At 36.6% G+C, this 23,183-nt stretch overlaps 3 protein-coding genes across 4 annotated transcripts; 1 reads left to right on the forward strand and 2 right to left on the reverse strand.

Annotated features, from left to right (window-relative positions):
- Positions 1–1,482: 1,482 nt before the first annotated feature.
- On the reverse strand, positions 1,483–8,262 carry LOC113674818 (cilia- and flagella-associated protein 184). Its single transcript, XM_027191324.2, has 15 exons — positions 8,236–8,262; positions 6,956–7,252; positions 6,640–6,678; positions 6,318–6,525; positions 5,892–5,983; positions 5,673–5,756; positions 5,451–5,520; positions 5,122–5,236; positions 4,843–4,921; positions 4,292–4,345; positions 4,085–4,150; positions 3,639–3,731; positions 2,894–3,031; positions 2,450–2,581; positions 1,483–1,856 (listed from the first exon to the last, which is right to left on the reverse strand). Exons 1-15 carry the CDS (start codon positions 8,260–8,262, stop codon positions 1,737–1,739), a joined length of 1,614 nt encoding a protein of 537 aa, XP_027047125.2. The 3' UTR covers positions 1,483–1,736.
- A 74-nt stretch (positions 8,263–8,336) lies between these two features.
- LOC113674447 (thymidine kinase, cytosolic) lies at positions 8,337–13,133 on the forward strand. 2 transcript variants are annotated; one of them, XM_027190927.2, is made up of 7 exons: positions 8,337–8,539; positions 8,645–8,676; positions 8,797–8,910; positions 9,415–9,508; positions 9,624–9,713; positions 9,957–10,076; positions 11,179–13,133. In XM_027190927.2, exons 1-7 carry the CDS (start codon positions 8,372–8,374, stop codon positions 11,290–11,292), a joined length of 732 nt encoding a protein of 243 aa, XP_027046728.1. In that variant the 5' UTR covers positions 8,337–8,371; the 3' UTR covers positions 11,293–13,133. The 2 variants fall into 2 exon arrangements, with proteins under 2 accessions (XP_027046728.1, XP_089041597.1); XM_089185471.1 differs by having other exon boundaries at positions 8,338–8,539; positions 9,994–10,076; positions 11,179–11,453.
- Positions 13,134–13,387: 254 nt separating this feature from the next.
- On the reverse strand, positions 13,388–22,420 carry LOC113674436 (uncharacterized). The gene is made up of 6 exons (XM_027190917.2): positions 21,971–22,420; positions 21,674–21,856; positions 18,030–18,330; positions 17,390–17,583; positions 16,454–17,013; positions 13,388–16,173 (listed from the first exon to the last, which is right to left on the reverse strand). The coding sequence occupies exons 1-6, from the start codon at positions 22,327–22,329 to the stop codon at positions 15,824–15,826; spliced, it is 1,947 nt and encodes a 648-aa protein (XP_027046718.2). The 5' UTR covers positions 22,330–22,420; the 3' UTR covers positions 13,388–15,823.
- Positions 22,421–23,183: the final 763 nt, after the last annotated feature.

The raw sequence follows: 23,183 nt of genomic DNA on the forward strand, positions 1-23,183 counted from the left end.
ACAGCTACTACAGGTACTACAGGTACTACAGGTACTACAGGTACTACAGGTACTACAGCTACTACAGCTACTACAGCTACTACAGGTACTACAGGTACTACAGCTACTACAGCTACTACAGCTACTACAGGTACTACAGCTACTACAGCTACTACAGGTACTACAGGTACTACAGGTACTACAGGTACTACAGGTACTACAGGTACTACAGGTACTACAGGTACTACAGGTACTACAGCTACTACAGCTACTACAGCTACTACTACTACAGGTACTACAGCTACTACACCTACTACACCTACTACACCTACTACAGACACTACAGATACTATAGGTACTACAAGTACTACACCTACTACAGGTACTACAGCTACCACGGGTACTACGGCTACTACACGTACTACAGCTATTATAGCTACTACAGCTACTACAGCTACTACAGGTACTACAGCTACTACACATACTACAGGTACTACATGTACTACAGCTACTACAGCTACTACAGGTACTACAGCTACTACAGCTACTACAGGTACTACAACTACTACAGCTACTACAGGTACTACAGGTACTACACCTACTACAGCTACTACAGCTACTACAGGTACTACACCTACTACAGCTACTACAGGTACTACAGCTACTACAGGTACTACATGTACTACAGCTACTACAGCTACTACAGGTACTACAGCTACTACAGCTACTACAGGTATTACAGGTACTACAGCTACTACAGGTACTACAGGTATTACAGGTACTACAGCTACTACAGGTACTACATCTACTACACCTACTACAGCTACTACAGGTACTACAGGTACTACAGGTACTACAGGTACTACAGCTACTACAGCTACTACAGGTACTACTACTACTACTACAGGTACTACAGGTACTACAGGGTTACCACAGGTACTACACAACTCCTGCGGGTACCATAGGTCTTACTACAGTACTAATAGTATGGGCGGTGGCCCGGGACATTTTGGGCAGTCTTACACCAAGTACTACCCACAACAATATCTAGCGTCTGTGTTCCTTCAACACAGAGCTTGTACTCCAGACAAGAGACTTCCTATACCCAGGTCCTCTGCAACAGCTGCGCGCGCATCGTTCGAAGACAATTTGGCGCCAAATATAGCGCCTGATTTCCGCCGATATTCCAGAAGGCTGCGGAGGGGTCGCTCCACGCTCCTCCAACGTAAGAAGTATTTGTGAGGGTTTTTATGGTATGAACGACGATTGACGCATATGAACTCATAAGAATAGTTTAAGTGGTGAACTTCGGCAGTGACAGAGAAAATAAGGGGGCGCATTCCTCCCGCGCTTCCAACCCACTCAACGCTTTGCGCCTATCACAGAGGCTGAGGTATAAGCATTTTCTCCTCTCCTACCCCCCCTCCTTACCGCCAAGGCATTGAGTCACCATAGTTTTGTTTGTATGATCAGATAAAAAAGAATTCACATCAGACACCCCTACACGATCATCATGTATAGGTTTTTTTATTTTTCACATTGTGACATTGTTTGGTGTAGTAGAGTTGGATAATAACAAACATCAATTTACGACGATGAAAAAGTTAGTAATATTACCTTACTTCTGTACTTACGATACCAATTTAAATTTAACTGGGCTGACGTCAGACAGACACCGACAAGTCACCGAATTTGATTAAATTTACATTAAAACTGTGTTATGTACAATGGCGCTGTCAATATATTTACATACAAAGCTAAAGCGATTTTTCGTCTTGTCTAGCTCCTTCAATTTTCGTTCGTATTCCACTGCAGTCCATAGTCAGTTCAGCATGATCCATCTTCAGACGATCAATTTTCGCTCGTAGATCATCGCTCTGCAAAGTAAAGGAGGAGTTTAAAAGTCCGTGTTTTCGTCACAAAACTCGGGTCAATACTTCCGGCTAAACTTCAGAATACCCCGCAACTCATTTCCGCCTCACTTACATGTGTCGGGAGGCTTTGAAGATCGAGGCATAACACAATAGATGCTATTCTTATTCAATGACATGTAAATGAGTTGCGGGGTATTCTGAAGTTGCTCCGCCTTTCGTGATTTTGATGTATGCTTATTCGTTTGCTCGCTTTAACTTGCGTCAACTTGGACGCTTCTTGCGTTCACGGCTAAACTTCAGAATACCCCGCAACTTTGGTCCCCCTCACTTACATGTGTCGGGAGGCTTTGAAGATCGAGGCATAGCACAATAGACGCTATTCTTATTCAATGACATGTAAATGAGTTGCGGGGTATTCTGAAGTTGCTCCCTTTGGAATCAATTGAACATCGACTCTTTAACGGCAAGTCCTGTTATCCTCTTTGCCCCTTTCATAAAAAATTTCCATAAACTCTGGAATCAACTTCAAAAATACGTTTGGTAAAAATGCTATACAACTGTTCAGTGGCGTACATATACTCTGAAAGTAGCTGTACCTGTTCTTTCCGTTGCTCGTAGTCTCTGAGCAGCGGCTCGTTTCCAAGGAGTCCACACTTTTGTCTAAGCTTGACATTTTCTATTCTCAGTGCATCCCTAACTTGTTTTGTTCTTGTTAATATATCTCTTTTCTGTGAAAAGAAAGGAAAAAAGAACACGAAGGATGATAAGATTGGTGACGGAAATTTACAAATAATATCAACTGTTTTGCGCCTCAGTCGTTTCATATACAATTTTTAGCACGAAGAACACATTCTACGAAAATTCATGATCGCACTCATCGCAAGTGGCTTAACTACTCGAACTTATTTCGTTTTCTGTAGCTTGAGACATCAGTGTACAAGAACATTACACAATAGCCCGGCCAGCCCCAAGCGTCAACCATTTGTCCACCGGGTGTCTCTACTATGCTGTAAATAAATTAAACTCAAGTCATAACGAACCTGTGCAGCGTGTGCCTCGACTGATCTAAGAACGTTTCTTTGGTCACTATTCTCTGCCTGTACAAACTGCAACTTTTCCTTCAGATGCGTTAGGACTTGCACTGTAGTTGTGATCTTCTTGCGAAGTTTCAAAAGCTCCTACAACAAAAAAGGCAAGTTTTCCGTTAGGTAAAAACTTCGTGAGGTAATATATATGGTTCCTAGCTGTACATTTCCAAGTGTCCTTGTGTTTTGAGGCATGGTGGACCTGCCATACATGCATGACGTGTATTTCGTTGGATGCCCGCCAAAAGAGGATATTTCATGTTTCAGCTCATTCCCAATGAAAAAGTATTGGTATTACGTAAATACCAGATTTAAGGTCCTCTCTAGTTTTCCGTTTATGCAGAGGAATATGGTACTACTACAAAGGGTTCGATAGAGTTGCAACCGAGACTTAGTAATTATTGTTGGTTTGTTTTTATATGAGCTTCGTAATAAACTAACACACAAAAAAAAGCGCGAATGGCCTAAGTAAATATGTGCGAAGATACAACTGTTGCGACCAACTAGGATCAAACCAATGACTTACAATTGATAAGGGCAACAAGTGTTAAAATACTGCTAACAGCGTTAAGTTTCCCAAGCATATATCAATCCATTAAGTAAAATTCAGTTGGTATTTTGGGCTCGGCTAACCACGTTATTTTCACTCTGAGTGTTGATGTCTTCTTTGATTTCCACCTAAAAAAAATTTGATACTCACCTCATTTCGTTCTTCAATCTTTTCATTATAAGTCTGGTTTTCAATCTTGAGCTGCTCAAAGTCAATTAAGTGCAATCCTTCCGCTAGCTCCTCCTAAGAGCCACAAAAATGAACTCAAATAAGTAGAGCACTTTCTATATACAACCCGTTGGATTAAAAATCTGAAGTAAACCTATCCAAAATGTTCTCACGATATGTCGCTGAGCACGATATCACATCGAAAAAGGAAGCAAGGGTCTAACGATTTTGTAGCCTCGAAAATGACATAGGAAGTTTTAAATAATGTATCAGATGAATGCGTAAAACACAAGTAACTTTGACATCACTATTTTGTATGACGGCTTTGTTTTGCGTTTCTCGAAGTCCAGTAAAAAGTGAAAGGAAAGTTCAAACGGAAAGAAAAGAAATCAATTGAAAATCGTATTTTGTTTGTAATTGAAACCAACCTTCGCTTTTAATTGCATCTCTCTCTTTTTCAGCCGGTTTTTCAGCTTTATGTTCTCCAGTCGCACCTATTAAGAAAAAAACACACACAAAAAAACACAGGCATAAATAAAGTTACAGTCCCTGTAAGCAATGTGCTACGTACACCTGTTTGAAAAAAATCAGCGCTTGTAAGGGAAAACTTATTAGTTGAAAGTCCATGTTATTACCTGCATAACTTCTTGTTCTTTTTTAAGTTCTAACATCTGGTATTGTTCAAGATCCTGTCAAAGAAAAAGCCAGGAAAAAAAATCAAGGACGCTAAACAGTTATTATACAGATACATTCTCTGCAGTTACTAAACTGTTAAGGACTAAAAGCGCTTCGTGGAACACTTGAGTTCTGACATTTGCGGTCTAATTTTTAGGAATTACCACTCTCAACTTACATTTTATTATCCTCCAGTAGATAAATGGTGCTAAACCAAAGTTAACTCACATAGGACAAGTGCAATTATAGTCCTTTCTCTGAAAGGCTTAATCCAAGTTCGCATCGAAACGCAACTGCAATTCTTCCAATACAGTTTCTTCACGACATACCCTGCTCTCTAACTCTTTGGCATGCCAAGATGATGTGACAGTCTCTCGTTTAGTGTAAATCCCACGAAAACATAATTTATCTCTACAATAGATATACACTGATAACGATGGCCAATGCTCCTGTCATCTTTTTTTCCGCTTTTTTTTCCCTATCATCGGACTGTTTATCATTATTTCCTTACCTTGGGAGGAATTGGTTTTCCAGATCGACTGTTGATTGCCTGTTTTGCAACATCACTCTTAAACATCATAAAGTTGTCACTGAAAGAGATATCAGTTTGTTGACGACTTTTGTCTCATGTTGTTATTCCTACATTTGAACCAACTCAATTGTACCATCATAGAATCCAATAGTGAACGGAGGGTGACAACATACTGTGCTAGAAAACCAGCATTCAATTGGAATATTCAAATTATACAAGAAGTGATGTCTATTTCAAAGAGGTTTGCCTTTGACATACCTGGCTTGGTTCACAATTTCTTGCCTCTCCTGGCATTTTGCTTTTAAATCTTCAATCTGATCCTCATAATTTTTGGTTTCTCGTCTTTCTTCATCTTGGAGTTCTTCAAGATTTGCTGAAAAAAAAGAGTTATCAAATTATTACCATCAAAACTGTGGTTAAGCTGTGTTAAAAAAAAATGCTTAAGGAAGGACTCTTTCAAGATAAGTGACAAGGTTATAAGTTTTATACCACACAAAAGACCACCAATATAAGTTTCACAGTCTGAATAAATCAAGCATGAAATAAAATCATTTTCAAGATTACAGCATTTTGTGCTTCTGACTAACACATATATTTGAGGTATCTTTGTTCCTGATCTGTCACATTCTTTTCTATCTCCTGCTGTCGCTCATCACTCTAAAGATAAAAAAAAAAAAAAATTCAAAATAATTTCAAGGGGGATAAAATTTTTTCTGGAAACACAGAAACCAAATATTATATTGCCATAACCAAATATTAGATTATTGATTCAAGGCAACATATCTTAAAATATGTTTCCCATTACATACCTTTTTCTTTTTGAAATATTCAGCCAGCTTGTGTTGAAGCTGGGCATTCAGTGATTGCAAAGCAGATCTTTCCTCCGACGCTTGCTGCAAAAATATAGTAACAGACAAAAATAACTTATAAAGGAAATGTCATCTCTCACATATATCACATTAGGCAGTGTGTAAAAACTACAGAAAGAGCAAACATGTAAGGAAAGTCTGAGCACAACAGTAAATTACCTGGTAACGTTCAATAAGTTCTGCTCTGTTGTAGATAGGAATCTCTGGTTCAGACTCATCATCATACTCCATCTCATCATATTGCATGGCATCTGACAGACAAATACATAAGTGTGCATAATTTTCCAACTGTGAGGTTCAATATTAATCATGTTTATCAGTGTTTTTTATCAGACTGAGACAAAGTTGAGGCCCATAACATCCCATAAAGGAAGAAAGCAAAATTTTCAGCTATCTGACCAAACAAGCTTAATCAAACAATTCACTTATAAACATCACTGGTACACAAGAGTTTTGAGTTGAAAAGAAAAAATTAGGCCCATTGCTCGTGCACCAGTATAGTAACCAGCCATTCAATTTAAGAACTTAATGCCCTTTGAACAAATACAAAACCTCAAGTTTATGAGCATTGAAATCAGTTATCACCTGACTCAATATATGTATCCATCTGTTCCATGTCAGTTGTTGGTTCTGGAGACTGCGGCACTGGAGGAGGAGGGGTTGAAAAAGCATCAGGCTCCTCCTTACCATTTTCCTCCATGATTGTCCTCTGTCCAGTGGGTGTTCCCTCTCTGGACAGTGGCTGAGCTACCTCCACAGTAGGACCATCATCAGTCTCTGGAATGCCTTCATTCTGAAAAACAAATTTAGTTATGTGATTAGATAAGTTAGAAAAAAGGTAGAAAAGTTAGAAAAAAAGAAATTTTAAAAAAATTGTTCAAAATGAGGGGAATAATCTGTAACTTACCTCTGGTAATGGAGCATTTTCATCCTGTTCTTCTTCAAACTTCTGGCAACAACAACAAAGAAAATTAAAGGGTCAGTTGTGAAAAATCTTCAAGGACCCCCCCTCCCCCCCCCCCCCCCACACACACAGTCACACTCATCTTTTTATCAAATTATTGGAAATGAGCTCAACAAAGAGTATCATAAAATTCTACTTACTTAAGAAATTAATAAAGATTTTCCTTCAATGAGATAAAATAAAAGGAAAGTGTGTAAAAACTCATACATTTTCAGACAAAGAGGAAATGCCTTCTCTCAGTGTCACTGCAGTCACTTACTTCAAGCTCAATATGATCCTGTCTCTCCTCAATTTGACTTGGATTTTCTATCACATCTTCTTTTTCTTTGCTTTCCCCTTCCTCTTGCACCTGATTTGTCTCATCTGCTGCTGCAGCATCAGCTGAAGTCTCCTCTGCACTGCCTCCCTCCTGTGGTAACTCATTAGCCGGTTGTGAGGGTGCCTCTCCAGCTACAGTGTCTCCTGACGGAGGGTTCTCTGGTTCGTTATCTGTATCTTTGGTTTCTGTAACTTCACCCTGAGAACTGAGAATGTCTTCTGTAGCTGGAGCATTTTCCTGAATTTATTACAATAGAAGATGATAAGTAAGAAATTAACAAAATAACCACCTTTAAGTTTTAACAAAAGCCAGCAATTTGTCAAGTTCTTTATCAAAGGTTAATGAAGAAAAAATTTTAAGAAGAAATAATTTTCAGTAAGACATCTAAAACCCACTAACCTTTACATAACTTACAAGTATATTGTGCAAGTAGATGGAGCAAAGAATTTGCCTCAATCAAACTTAAAAGAAACTTACCTCCTTTATTGACACTAATATAAAGGGGGTAAGTTTCTAAAGATCAGAAACTGTGGTGCTGCATTGGTGGGAGAGTATAACAGGGTAACTTTGTATTATCAACTGAGTTGATAACGTAAATTAGCCACCATTAAGAGTTTCAAAGCTGACGTTTCGAGCGTTAGCCCTTCGTCAGAGTGAATGAAAGCCAGGATTTATCTAGTATTGACACTAGTGTACTATCAGAAAACACCAAAGTTAATTAGAATATTATCCTTCATTTAAAATCGGTGCTTACATTTTAGGGTTTTTCCAAAATCCTATTTTAAATGCATACAGATTACTTGAGGAACAACAGGTTATCTCCTAATAATATGAACAGAAAGTGAAAATTTAATGCAAAATGATAAACAAATTAACGAGAAATGACTCGCATCGATTTTAATTTAAAATCTCGACACTTCTAACTACGGCTGTAGCATCTTAGCTAGCGTATTTTTATCCTGCTTCACACTGACTATTGAAATAACAGATATACGCGAAGAAATGTCTTTCAAAATTTAAAAAAGTCACGCTTGTATGCTCGGAGAAGAGAATATGAACAAAATCCAGTGAGAGGAAGAAAGGATTTTCATCTTTAAAGCGCTTGCAACAGCGGTTAAAATTTTGTCTTAGAAGAACTCACACGGATTTTGTTTATTTATAATCCAAAAATTGTGCTAATACTTAAAATTAAAAGTAATTATCGCGATAAAGATACTCACTAGGGTAACTTGCTCTTGATCCGCCATATTTTTCTTGCAGGCTTGCTGGCGCACTGCTTAGCAACGGTATAAACTCATAACCACTTCCTCTCAGTGAGCGCGGCTCGGGAGGACTGGAAAGTAGCTCGTTTAAACGATGGCAAGGCGCGAATTTTGTAAAACTTTTGGCGCGCTTCTCTCATCAACAAAAGCTTCATCAACGATACTGTGCAGAGCACAAGCGACAAAAACTTTCAAAATGTCTCTGGTGACAATTCCAGGCATGGATGTTCACAGCGTTGTGAATTTAAGAGGTCAAATTCAGGTGATGTAATGTTCAAGATGGCGTTTTAATGCTATAATTTGCGTTCATTGAAATTTACAAGGCAATGAGAGCTCATTCTTTGTGTTTTGTCTCTTCATCTTGCAGGTCATCTTTGGGCCAATGTTTTCGGGAAAAACGTAAGTATAAATCTATCGTTTTCACTGAAAAATGCTTTATTGTGGCCGTAAACTCAAGGTATATGTGCTGTCACACTTTTGCACGTGTTTATGTCATGACATGAATGGTTCGTCTTTTAGAACTGAGTTACTCAGACGAATCAAGCGATACCAAGTAGCAAACCATCCGTGTATGGTGATCAAATACGAGAAGGACAACCGCTATGACACAGACGGTGTAGCAACACACGATAGGTAAGATCCCTATTCAATCAAACAGAGAGAGATTGAATTATGAGACATTCTAACGGAGGCGCCACTTGAATATGTAAACCTACAGTTTACCTGGATGCCATTGGAATATTCTTAGCGGACACGTAACAAGTGTGACAAGTAGTGTAACAAGTGCGTTCACCTAGCTAAAAGGCGCACAGGATATTTATCTTCAGCTGGACTTTGACTGCAAATATGCTAATCGCCATCCTCAAGATCACGCGAACTGTGCGTACTCCAACATGAAAGGAATTTTCAGGGAAAAGGAAGGTGTTGCATAAGCTCTCAATTAATGAATTGATAATTTGTAAAGAGATCCTTTGTTTTCGGCTTTTCAAAGTAAAAATGTATCTGTAGGAATTTCAAAGTGGAGAAAAAGCTAGTGGGTAGGGTGCGGTTCTTTTTTTTTTTTTTTTTTTTTTTTGTGAGCTAAGCAGGGTAAAAACCACTCTGATAATGAAAAAATATGTATTGTATATTTTTCAGGCAAAGCCTCAGAGCCTCTGCTTGTTCAGTGTTAGCAGATATCAAGGAAAAAGCTATAGATTATTCTGTTTTGGGAATTGATGAAGGACAATTTGTAAGTCTTGCATTTATTATTTTTCAAAGATTGTCTGCTCCATGCAGGTAAACAATGTTAATCTTTTTCGTGAATTTGAAACCATTATTAACTGTTATTCATGTCCTTTCCATAGTTTCCAGACATTGTAGAGTTCTCAGAAGAAATGGCCTCTCTTGGTAAAACTGTTATAGTTGCTGCATTAGATGGAACCTTTCAAAGGAAGGTTAGGAATATATTTATATGCAATAAGCCCTTCAGCACTGTAGAGTATCATGTTTAAATGAAACATTTGTGTCATAAATAAAGGAGATGAGGCTCTAGATTGATAAACAACAGTTAATTACACCCTCTTACTTCATGAATGATACACAGATATAGGGATAAACTTTGTTCGTTGTGATTATCATCACAAGTTTATAGGATCTTGTAAATAAATTAAAAAGAAACATTTGTTCAATCTGAACAGGCTTTTGGAGCTGTGCTGCAACTTGTTCCTCTTGCAGAAAGTGTTGTCAAACTTAATGCAGTCTGTATGCATTGCTTCAAAGATGCTGCATTCACCAAAAGACTAGGGGAGGAGACAAAGGTATAAAGTATTGATATTAATAAGCTTGCTCTGGTTTCCATCACATGAAACAAAGAAATAATATTGCTACTTTCCATGGATGGCATGGTAATTTATCACATGTTACACCCTACAGTAGCAGTCGGACAGCTTTTGGTGATGAATTCCACCCTATTCCTTGTTGGAGGCTGTGTGTCTCGTACAAAAATAAACCTCTATGACCCCAGAAATTAAACCCAGACCTTGCTATTTTAAGTCAAGTCACTAGTGTGCTTATATTTTAAGTTACCATGTTTCACAGAATTATGGTCAAGTCGCCAACAGTTCAACTTGCCAACGCCAACACCAACTCACCAACATATAAAATCAAGTAGAGATGTAGGTGAGTTGGTCTTCAATCCAGCACAACTTATTAGAAGTTAAACATAAAGAAAAGTAAACGATCTTTAGTAAAAATACAATTTTTTTCTTTCAAAGTTTATAAGTTTTTAAGGATCTCAAGGCAAATAAAGCAAGGTGAACATCACTAATGACCAAAAAAGCTTTAGACGTAAATGAGCTATAACTTGTTCATGTCTGAAGCTTTTGCAGTCATTGGTGATGTTTACCTTGCTTTATTCGCCATGAGATCCTTATAAACTTTGTTGGAAGGAAAAAAATTGTTTTTTTTTTTACTAAAGATCTTTTACTTTTCTTTATATTTAACTTCTAATAAGTTGTACTGGATTGAAGACCAACTTGCCAACATTTCTACTTGATTTTATATATCGGCAAGTTGGCATTGGCGAGTTGAACCGTTGGCAATTTGACTGGATACCGTTTCACATGATACTTATGAAAAGTGAGTTAAGAAATCATTTTTATGTTAATTGTTATTAACTGTTTCTTGAGTAAAAAATAATTTCTTAGTCAACAGAACACATTGTAGCCCACACTTCTAGTGCATTAATAATGTCAGAGGCTTTTAGTTAGCACCTAACTTGTGTTATCCATCAACCTTTGGCAGCTATTTTAAATTGAGTATTGATACAATTATGGTATTGATGTATGTTACAACAGGGGCTTACCTTCCAGAGGGCTTCAAACATTAACCAGACAATTTGGTCTATGATTGCATCCCCAGGTTGAGGTTATAGGGGGAGCAGAGAAATACATGGCTGTTTGTCGTGATTGCTATCAGTTCTCAACTGTCCATCAAGTGTTAGGTGGGGCTCCAATAAGGGGGAGCTTTCATTAATCATAACAACTTATATTGTGTTAAAGCTAATATTTTTTTTACCTATATTCCCATTTGAAGCTTTGAACAATGCACATAATTATAGCAAACTTAAAAAAGAAATTGTGGGTTTAACTGCCAAGCAGTGATTTCAGAAGTTTTATAATAATTTTATGGGAAAAGAGAGTAAAACAATTTGTTTTTAAGGGTCAATTTGATCATGCTGAGATTTGTCTGCAAGTATTTGTAAATAGCTTTGTTTACATGATCACTGCACACACAAAAGATATTTAAAACATTAAACAAAGACGTACATTATTATAGGGGGAGCAGAGAAAAATAGTAAATAGCTTTGTTTACATGATCACTGCACACACAAAAGATATTTAAAACATTAAACAAAGACGTACATTATTGCCAAAGGGACAGCATTATGAAGTTTAAGTATAGTTTTTGTCTACTCCTACTACATTATCAAAATTTGGTAGCTCTATTTCAGGAGCACTTTCTCCTGGCTGAGCGTGTCTGTGACTTTTCATACATTTAGCCCAATTCTTGGGTCACAATTAAATTATCTTTTGTAAAATCAAAATTTTGTCTTTTGATAAGGTTGCCACAGATATGAAAAATTAAAGAATTTATTGTAATAAGACAGATTGCCACATAATTTCATAAAAGTTTGGGAAGTCTCTGTGCACTTTCATTGAAAGTTTGACATATCATTCAATTACCTTAATAAATTAATGGAAATTCTTTGGATGTCATTGAATTTTAGGAAAAGAATTTAGATCTCATTTATGACTCCCTATCTGAGCTGTGTGCTTGTGAGTCTTAGTCTCAATGCTTTCTCATTAGTCCTTGAAGCCATGAAAGGCTTTTCATTAAGTAGTTAGAGACATTTTTACTGGTTGTATGTTAATATTCAATTGAAGTAGCTGAGTTTTATTAATGTCAGGTATCTTTATAATAAATTTTGAATCATTCTCATTTCACAATATGTAAAAACTTTTTCGTAATAAAAGCTACTGAAGTTATTCTTGAAAATAATTGAAAGGACCTTTAAAGTGAGTGGATCCTTTTTTAACAGAGTGCACTTTCAAATTCAACTGGAAAGACAGTGGTATCTAAAAAATGCAAGTTTCATTCTGTTTCAAAATGAATGTTGAAAAGGTAAAGGAAATCAGCTCTGGAATCAGATGTTTAAATTATTGCCTGTTTTGTTTTTTTTCTCGGATAATAATAAAGAGGCTTATCTTACTCAATACCAAGGCCTTATTTATAAAACTAAAATAACTTTTTGGAGTAAACTTTTCTATTACATCCTGTAGATGATTGAAAGAGTAATGTGACAATTTCAATGTTATCCAGCAAATAGGTGACAGAACAGACTGTAGTGCAACTTGGAAGGAAAATTACAGGATCAAATGCAAGTCTTCACTGCTAAACTTTAATTCTAAAGATCTGATCATTAATTCTCCTCTCTAGCTACAACACATTGCCTTGTAAATTAGTTACAAGAATTTTGGTGTTGGATCAAGATAATAACTTCTACCTGATAAGTTTGAGTATTCTCATTACCGATTTGCTGGATAACATGGATATTGATTTACATTCAACTCACTATCTCTTTTCTCATTGGCCAAAAGCATACATTGAATTTTCAAAATCAGCACCCAGGATGTTAACTATCTGCAGGTTATAAAGTAATCATATCAAGGACACTAAAGGTCTCGGGTTATCTTGTCATATGTGATAGCAGTGCATGATTTCTATGGATAATCATGTCAAGTTTGTGCACTTTGTGTTGCTTGCTGATTTGTATATTTTTACATGGTTAGAAATAAATTATCAGTTCCACTTACTGTCTGGCCATTTTTTTTTCTGTTTAATATAAAATAAAACAATTATTAGATTCCATTTTCGTGACATTCAGAATCATCAAGGTCTCAGCCTTCATTATTGCGGATCACTAAAACCTCATACAATAGTTGTTCATAATGGGGAGAGGTTACAAGTTACTCACTTTTGGGAGTTACAGGGTTAAAATCCTTGCTGGTTTAAGAGGGGCAGCTTTGTTCAAATGACAAGAAAAAAAAAAGAACTTCTGCAAACATTCTCACCTTTAAAAGGTTCATTTAATGATCAATTAAGTCATACTTCACAAATAACTCTTCCAAGCAGACGAAGCTTAATAATTTATTATTTGGCCATCAAGGCTTGACAATCCATGGTAGAGAATCCAGTCTAGATTTTGTCAAATAAAACAACTTTGGCCCTTAACTTTCCACAAGTTGTAATACCTCATTTCAAATTTAAATTATTTTCAATAATAAAAGAAATCGAGGTTTGTTTGAGTACCCAAAATTCCGAGAGACTGGGTGGCAAGAGCAGTTGTAGCATTTACAAGAAAACTCATAAAAATCTCTTCATTTTTGAGATAAAAAAATCACATCAAAACATAAATTTGAACAAGATACTACTTCCAGCAACTTTATGTTATACAGCAACACTTAGAAACACTCCACCAGTTAACAAAAAAAAAAAAATTACAAATAATTTTACCTCACAAATTCTATCCAGTGAGAAAGTAGTGAAAAGAGAGACTTTGAAAGAGGAAGGTTACAACAGACAACACAAACTTCACTCAATTTGTTCTGATGGAGATTTAAAGAACCTGGAGGTGAGAATAAATTCTTAATTTAGCTTTTAACTGCCAAATCTACAAAGAGATCATCACCCTTGACTGAAAATTTTCCAGGACCAATCCTGGCATTTTTAACGCAAGTCCACCCACGATACAAATCTACTATTATTAAAAGAACGATAAATTAAATAGACCTTACAACAATAATCTGAGTGACATTTATGCAAGTGGGTCACTAACAGATAGAGAGGTACCATTATTTGTACAAGGTCACAGTCAGGATCTTAGTGGCCATAAAAGAATTTACTTTAATTTGCAATGTTATAACACAATGAAGTTCATTTTGATGGATGAGTGTTGCTGTGACCCCTAATACATATCTACTCTAGTCTTAACTTATGGAACAAATATTTAATGCTGTATTATCATCACACTGAATTTCATAGAGAGAAAGACAAATTGTGAAATAATGCCTTAGTTAATAATATCTGCTATAGTTGTTGCCCTATTACAGTTCTTTTCCATGGGAAATAAAATTCTTGATTTCAAGGATTTATTGAAAAGGTTTCTAGCAGCCATTGTAGAAATTTGTTCAAAAAAAAAAAAAAAAAAAAAAAAAAAGGAGTTAAAGATACACTTACAATGACTGTAACTAACACTCATTTTACTTACTTATTTTGGCTTTTCAGGAAATATAAATCATTTCTTTATTTTCATTTTTGAACAACTCTGCTCATTTAGAAAGCAAGAAACATAATTTTGGAATTAATACTTCAGTTGTATTAAAATTCAGTGATTAATTTAGAAAAGCAGAAATAGAGCCCTCAAGAGCAAGAATTACCAACCCTGCAAGCCTGAACTCAGCTATAACATGAATTCTTTGCATGCACCAAAAATTGCTGAATATTGCACCATGGGAAATAGAAAGATTCAATGAAAGCCAAACAGCTACAATTTTGCTAAAATAAAACCTGAAACTGTTTTGGCTTTCTTTACTATCAATTCTGTCAATATATATCTTTTTAATTATGGCAAACTTTGTAGTTCCTGTTAGGCCTTAAATTAATAAGTCCCTTGAAAGCAAAACCCAGTTTGTCATGTATGAAACACTTTCAATGTATTTTAGAACTGCTGCATTATAATTACCATTTGACAGGGTAAGAACTAAGCATACTTGTATGAAATGTTTACATTTGACCACAGTTCCCTGATAATTTATAGGAATACCACTATTTTGATCAGCAACAATGCCAAACAAAACATCTTAAAAGTACAGCACAACATGTGCTGTAGCTTTGTAGCATTGTGAGGTAGTCACATCCATTATTCACCCATCTCATCAGATATATACCAATGAACACTTCATCATACAGTGTAGATCCAGCCCACTTAGTAACAAACATCCCATTCTCAACAGAAGAATGGCATCTGTACACATGCACAAATATTGTTCAGTCCTAACTTATTCATTCTGATCTTTAACTTCCCATCCTTTGAGGAGCCCTGAACTCTAAGAAATGTCACTAGTTAAATAGAGCATTTGCTTCTCTGCATTGGACACCACTCATTCCAGTACAAATTTTTCGTCACCTCAGGTTCCCAAAATTTACCACATGTCAGCCCACATTTGTCCAGTGCCCTGACACTTGGTAGCGTTCATATGCAACCTTTGTAAAACACATTTGAGACCTTTCAAAGTATGAGATCAGGAAAAAAGACTGTTGTTTAAAGAATGCACCTTGTCCTGTCAAGTGTGTGTTGACATGTCAAACACCTCCCATCTGATGAATTCTGATCAGTTGCAGTGTCTACCACAAATGATTGGTGCCTTAACTACTAACTGTACAAAACAATAACAGCAGTAACTTAGCAGCCTTGATGCTTTGAGAAAGTTAATGTGTGCGAAGGCTAGAGCTTTCCTTGATCGGCAGTCTCTGGCTGGGAGGGGCTACTTTTGTATGCAGCACTTGGCTGAGATAATTTTTGACGCTTTATTTCATGTTCTTCTTCACTGTTGGTCAGTGGTTGACTTGTGCTTAATGGTCGCTTGGCACCATTCATTGCCATTGAAACTGCAGCTGTAGTGGCAGCTGGAGACAACACCCCAAGAGGAGAGGAGTCAGGAGTGAGTGTTCCGGTTGTTACAATGGGAAGTGGCAGAGGGTTAGGAACTTTTGAAATCTGTGGTTTGACTGACATATCCTGAGTGCCAGTTGGAGAGACATTTGTTGGTGTAGGAATGGGAGTAAGCAAGCCACCTAAAACAAAAATACAATCATGAAAAAAGGTTGCTTTATTCATCATGTTGAATGTATTTTTTGTGGAGTGTAGTTGTTTGCCTTCCCATGTTGTCATTTGTGATGTGGTCTAATTCTATTCTCAACTAGTCACTTTAGGCATATAGCCTGAAGAAGATTAGCAGTATGCAGTCCAAACCTGGCCATCGAAAAGACTTTACTACATCCAGGGATGAATGATTTTATTAACCCACACAAATAGAAACTTAAAAAACACAGAAGCACACTGACACACATTTACCTGCACTGGGAGCAGCTGCTCCTGCTAAAAACTGAAGAGGAATCTGCTGTTGATGTGACAGTTGGTGTGGTTTTTGATCTTGTTGTATTTTTTGAACTTGTTGTTGCGTTGGTTGTTGTATTGGCTTTACTAAAGTAGAAATTATAGGTTTGCTGACAGCTGTTTTTGCGTCTGGTTGAAGAGTATTCTCTGCGGGTGACTCATCTCCTGATGACTGAGAAAATCCATTCTTCTCAGACTCAGCTCCATCTCCTTCTTTCACAGCCTCCAAGGAAGACTTGATCACACTGACAGGCAGAGCAGCTCCTGCCATTTGTGCAGCAATTGCTTGTAATGCGGCAGATTGTTTGAGGACTGTTGAAGGTAAGGAAGGCACAGGGGGTGGAAGTCCAGATGCTGGGATGATAGGAGGTGAGGTAGGGGTTGCTTTGGCTTGAGATCCTGCTGCATCAGCTGCCTGGGTCACTGTTTTGGTAGGGGAATTATCTCGTGGTACATGAGTCACTGGAGCAGGGGGAGCATGAAACTGAAGGCCATGAGTGGGAGATGCTGGGGCTGACCTGAGAGTCAAATGAATAAATCATGAAGCATAAATTTGTTTTGCATATGCAGCATAACCCAATGTGGAACTTTATTTACACCTAGCACCTGTCAAAGCCTCTGACATCTTCATAACACATTTTCCCAAGATTTTGTAGAACAGAGCTGAGAAGAAACAGGAGATGGCAGGAAGCAACAAATACATTTCCTCTTTCCTTCAAAATTGACAACCATCCCACCCTTCATTTACACTTGCAGGTTCCCCTTCCACACAATTGTACAGTCTACAGACACTATCTCTATCCAGAAGATTTTTAGAGTAAATGTTAAAATTTTGTTTTCTGAGCAATAGTTGAAGGTTAAGGCACATCAAACATTTTCCCTTTAAATACATACCTGCAAGAAAGTTGAGAGAAAGGTGGTCTGAAACATGGTACACCTCTCTGTCGACGTTTGCGGAATGCCTGCTCTGCCAGCTTCTGCTCACATGATGGGTCAATCCGCCAGAAAGAGCCTTTTCCCGGTTCATCCTGAGCACGTGGTACTTTCACAAAGTAGCGGTTTAGGGATAGGTTATGACGAATGGAATTCTGTTGATGATTTCAAGGCGTTAAAAGCTTCTTAAGAGTCCTCAGCATATTTAAATTACCAGATAATATTCAGCTTTGAAAAAAAAAAACCCAGCCAAATTGTTGGAGCTTAAGTAAAGAACTTAGAAAAATTAAAAGTGTAACACCATAAAATTCCTTGGGTTTTCTGCTACTTTTGACCAACCACATGATTTTGACAAAAACTTATCTGATTTTCTTCTAAGAAATGGTTTATAAAAAGGTTCTTTGCATTACAATTTAGCATAAGTTACATTACCAGAACAAAGTGAAAATCAGAAAACACAACAATATGCCTTAAATAGTGAAGCTCTACTCAAATAACAATTGAAAATAATTTATTGTCATGAATGTTTCAGTTTAAAGCAATTGAAGCTGTTATTTATTCTATATTCTTTATTATCTAAAATTTGAAGCATAAAGTTTACCTGCCAGCCTTTGTCGGCACTGCGATAATATGGGTAATTCTTCGTGATATGAGTGTAGATACCACTCAAAGTCAGTTGCTTATCAAGCGCAGATAATATTGCTTGCACTATTAACTGAGCATATGAGAAGGGTGGCTTGCCGTCATCTTTACTGCCCGCCTCCCCTCCAGAGGGGTTGGGTTTATCTTCCTCTACGGTAACTTGGACGTCTTGCGCAGCTAACTCTGCTACAGCATGTAAGTTTGGAGCGTAGGTGTGATTAGCATCTCCACGGGGACTGGTAGGACAGGAGTTTGGCACACTGCAAGGAAAAATAATATGGATTATCATGAAGCCTGTGACATAAGGGATTATAAGGGATTATAAGTTGCTCCAATACCAAATTATCCAAACTAACATCAGAAGAACTGTATGGCAGACAGTAAGGAGAATTACTAATGAGATCTTGGGAGTTAAAGGGTTAAAAGACATAACTCACAAATCATGTCACAAGGAAGTAGTGAGAATTGTCAGAGGGGAGAAGCAACCAAAGTTCATTTTATTACAATGACATAATGGAAAGTGAAATATAATACTTTCTCTCAATTTCACAATCATCTCATATAAAATGATTTTAATACTCATTGCAAGGTTTAAATGGTAACTGGACATTTTAAACAAAAGACTTTTTGCACAAGTTTTGGACTGTCCACACAATTCTAAGTAGTCATTTCACACAATAATTTTAAGTGAAAAATATGAATATAAAAGGTATACTGATTGATACTGATAAGATATTTCACCGTCACACATCACTTTCAATAAGATCCAACGACGAGAATGTCAATATTTATTTACGTAATAACTTCAACTAGATCAAAATGCTTATGAATATGATCACTATTCTCACTTGAAGAAAGGAAAGGTTCAAATCTTTCTCTCCATGAATATGTAAAGAACTCCCTATTCGAACAATTACTTCTATTACTTTTCCTTAGTTAAACAAAAAACTGTTGAGTTTTGACAGTACATCATCTACTACAAACATAAACATGATGACCCACACTAAGGACACCATGTTGATTCCACAAGTAATTGTCACCAGTCCTCCTTCCTCTGAAGTCAAAGTAAAAACCTGCAAACTGTTTCACTTTTTATTAAAAAGTACTAAAGACCTATTAACAAAATTTTTGTGTAAATATGTAAAATCCAAGTAATGTCAATTATGGAATTTTAATTACAATAATTAATTGATAAATTCAAAGATTTGTTCCTTTTCATTTGTTCTGGCCATAGTTTCTTTAGGATTAAGTTGTAAAATAATGAATAATTTTTTTTTTAATTTAGAAGTGATTAAAACAAGTTAAGTTCACATCAGATTTTTTAAATATTTGACACTTCAATATTTATTCATTAAGAAAATGTTTAAACTCATATTAAACTTACTGACAACTTAATTCCACATTTTGGTTATGCTCAAAATGAATGAATCTAGGACTCAATAAAATGTTCTTTTCATTCTTGAAAAAGTGTTTCCTTAATGTATTTTTATATTGAACAATTGTTGTTAATTAATAATGTTAGGTCAAACAGATGAAAAACAAAACAACAATCTAGCCACCTTTCACCTTAATCTTTCATTATGATAATAACAACTATTCAAAACAATACTCTTGGAGAAATTTCCAGACAAATAAATTATAAGGTATTTCAGCATGTCTTAACATTGGAAAACACAAAATTATAAACCAAAAGACACAAAATATCACGTAGCACCCATGCAACCCAATATGGCTGTAGAAAGGGAAACTTTTCTGGGCTAAAGAAAACTTTTGAAAACAATAATTCAATCATTTTGATTTCTTACAACCTAAAAAGGGTCACAATTGTAGAAACTTGATACAATATTTGTTTTTCAACAGTTTTATTTCCCTGGCACCATACTCATTGCTTAGAAAATGAAAGCTGTAGCTACGTGCTAATTTTTTTGTTCTTCCAAAGAAATGTATCTGGCTACATGCGAACAGAAAGGATGCCCATATTTTACTATACGTAATATTTTCCACAGATACCATTGATCCATCATTGTTTGAAAGACTTGAGGACGATCATTCACGGTACAACAAGTGTCAAAATTCTACAACAATGACGCATTTGCTACATCTGATCATATATTTGTCTAACTTGAGCAAAATAATAAAAATCAAAGAAAATTACATCTGCACATTGTTAAAACATTAATGACATCGTCAAGTACAAAAATAGCATATTAGCTGTTTATTTGTCATCTTTAAATTAGTAAACTTTTAACTTCCTTCCAAAACCGCATACCAAACAAAAACAAAATAAGCAATATTTTTTCTCCAGCAAGCTGATCAAATATTCTGCTTTGTGCAATAATTTCCTTACAGTTCACTCAACTGTTAAAAATATTCTGTATTAGGAAATTAATTGAGTATGGTTTCAAAACAAACAAACAATACTCTTTGACTTCAACTTTCATTTTATGATCATTTACTGTTATTTAACTGAAAAACAAAGTCAGTTCAAATCAAAACTGTCAAGTCTAATTATTACCGTAGATCTCCTTAAAAAAAGGACTTCATTGATTTTCTAACCAGTTCATCAGTTCTTAAAGAGGAAATCAAACCAGAGAGATCTCTAACGAAAAGCTCCCACATCATTTATTCTACACGCGTGCTATAAGGATAAATTGTACAAATTGTTGATGGTATCTGTACAAATTGTGAACTCGAAACATAAGACTTGAGTAGGTGTTTGCTTTAACAAAATGGAATTGCTTTGTGATGAGAACACGCTGTAACAGTCCCTCGCTTCTAGCTCTGTCATAATTATCTTGCCAGGATGATGCCGTTTCTTTTTTTGTTAACCTCAGTTATAGCAAAAATTAGATAAACTTTAGCATGCGCAGACAAAACATGAAACGGACAATGTGATGTAAGTAACCTCACCGACCGCATGACCGATCAACGGAAATACATTTCCATAGCAAACGCGATTGCGAAATACGTATTGAAATCATTAAACTGAGTGGTTTAACTGCTTCGTTGTCTGTGTGCACAAGGATAAGGTCAAGAACAAGAATCTTGCCTCATGAGTTCAGTAACGACAAATGAAATGTCTCAAGCCCTGGTGAAACGAACGCCAAAGGCAAGAGATTAGGCTCTTACTAAATTTAGAAACTAAAGTAACCAACGCACTTGCAATTTCTACCACAACACGTGCACATGAAAACAAAATCATTCTGTCTTCTTTACCATTTCGCGATCTACGGATAGTTCCCTTACTCAGATAAGAAAATATTCTCTCACGGATCAGGAAGAAAGTTGACCCCAAATCTCCATGTCCGAATGCACGAAATAAACACAGCCTTATTCAACAAATGAGTAAGCTATATTAGCTCTTGTGTCAAATCATTCGTTAACTTTCATAAAACAGTCGCGGAGGGCATCAAGAGATGTAGTGATAAAAGTGAAAACACACGTATGAAAATCGTAAACTAACACAAGCACAAAACAAACTTATCGTGAGTGAATGTGCTACTCTTGTGACCAATGCAGTTTATCGACTGCTGGTAAGGAACACACACACACACACACACAGAGTAGCATACAAAGCAGCATCTAACTTTAATTGTTCCATACCTTATAGTTCCTGTTGGAGATGGAATAGGAGAGGCGAAGTTAGAATCTGATTGCGGGATGTTTATTCGCAGAGGTGGTAAAACCTTTGTTCTTGGGGGACTCGGTACGCGTTTCGGAGTGTTGTCACCAACGAGCGAGGTGAAACGAACTTTCACATTCGTGGATGGAAATCGCAGCACACAACTGAAAACACAAATTATATCATTTTAACCCAGCTACATTTAAGCACAATATAAAATTATGCCTGTCGACGATACGAAGCGTTAAACGACAAACTGTAAAAGTTTGTATACATACACGTAGGGTAGTTTCAATGGAGGAGCACCTCGTCGATGGAAAACACCGTCAACAAATATTCCGTTCTTCCCATTGCAACTGAGATAGAATTCCTGATTTTCGAATTTTATCTGCAAGTGCTTCCTCGAAACGAAACTGGAATGGCCCATATTGACGTCTACGCTCCCAAGACTGCTGTTTCGTCCGATGATAATCCGACTTTGCCGAACCAAATATTCGAACTCGCGACCTTCAAGTTTAGCTATTGGAGTCACAGTGTTGACACCAGCCCACATTTGCTTCATAGGATTAATAGTGCCTGATTTTAGAGCTAACAGGGCTAAAGCATCGCTTTCCTGATCTCGAGTAGGTGAAGACATCTTCGGCTGACAGCCAGATTCCAAATTGCCTTGCTTTGCACAAGAAAAAGGATCAAAAGCAAAACAACAACATAGCACGAGGGAGCTAGAAACATACGGGCTTTCCAGTAACTAAAAAATCCAAACATGGACACTATTACCTTATATGGAAGTTATATGTTCTTGGCACGGGTGGGTCTGTTTTGCTAAGTCATTTCAAGCTGGAAAGCCTGAACTAATCTCTCCAGCTTATTGAACATTTCCTCTATAATTTCATGATTATAAGATGGTGCATTACATTTGAGTATGATATATATTTGGGTGAAGTTTATCACTCGGTGATTTGTTGTAAACGGTTGTTTACAGTGAATCAATGACATCTTCACTTTGGTTTCAGACAGGGGCATTTAAATTTAGAAAGCAAAACAAGAGCCGGCATTTTTTTAAATTAAATTCAATTAACAGGCCGCTACACGAACCGGTCATACAATGTTAGAAAAAAAATTCTTAGTCCTTGTCTGAAAGGGAATGGACGAGAACTGTACACAAGAAACAAAGCTACGCTCAGCGGCATACGTCTAATGTTTTATTGACTCCTAACGCGAATCACATTTCATGCGCAACTCAAACTCATTCTCAAATGCAAATTCATCCTGTCCATATCCATCTGATTGTGAATAATTGCGGTTTCAATGAGGGCTCCAGAGCTAATCACCGACAAATTTTGTTCATGTGTACGTGCAAAGAAAGTACAAAAATTGAAGTAACTCTTTCTGTTCAACCACGCGATGATGTTTAATTCGTTTATCCCGTTCGGTTTTAGGAGCGCAAATGGAGAACAAACACTGAAGGAGGGGACCAGTTCACCAAGCCGT

This window comes from Pocillopora damicornis, chromosome 10, assembly GCF_964200805.1.
Source record: "Pocillopora damicornis chromosome 10, jaPocDami1.2, whole genome shotgun sequence".
NCBI classification, from domain to species: Eukaryota; Metazoa; Cnidaria; class Anthozoa; order Scleractinia; family Pocilloporidae; genus Pocillopora; species Pocillopora damicornis.

What these genes read in the sequence shown, in the direction of transcription:
- LOC113674818 (XM_027191324.2), bottom strand. Translation starts at nt 8,262, where the DNA reads ATGGCGGATCAAGAGCAAGTTACCCTA. An exon ending in AGGATCATATTGAGCTTGAA is followed by an intron (nt 6,679 to 6,955) that starts GTAAGTGACTGC and finishes TGTTGCCAGAAG; the next exon opens with TTTGAAGAAGAACAGGATGA. An exon ending in AACTTATTGAACGTTACCAG is followed by an intron (nt 5,757 to 5,891) that starts GTAATTTACTGT and finishes ATATTTTTGCAG; the next exon opens with CAAGCGTCGGAGGAAAGATC.
- LOC113674447 (XM_027190927.2), top strand. Translation starts at nt 8,372, where the DNA reads ATGGCAAGGCGCGAATTTTGTAAAACTTTTGGCGCGCTTCTCTCATCA. An exon ending in GGTGTAGCAACACACGATAG is followed by an intron (nt 8,911 to 9,414) that starts GTAAGATCCCTA and finishes TATATTTTTCAG; the next exon opens with GCAAAGCCTCAGAGCCTCTG. An exon ending in GACTAGGGGAGGAGACAAAG is followed by an intron (nt 10,077 to 11,178) that starts GTATAAAGTATT and finishes TTGCATCCCCAG; the next exon opens with GTTGAGGTTATAGGGGGAGC.
- LOC113674436 (XM_027190917.2), bottom strand. Translation starts at nt 22,329, where the DNA reads ATGTCTTCACCTACTCGAGATCAGGAAAGCGATGCTTTAGCCCTGTTA. An exon ending in GTGCCGACAAAGGCTGGCAG is followed by an intron (nt 17,584 to 18,029) that starts GTAAACTTTATG and finishes AATCATCAACAG; the next exon opens with AATTCCATTCGTCATAACCT. An exon ending in TTCTCTCAACTTTCTTGCAG is followed by an intron (nt 17,014 to 17,389) that starts GTATGTATTTAA and finishes TTTGACTCTCAG; the next exon opens with GTCAGCCCCAGCATCTCCCA.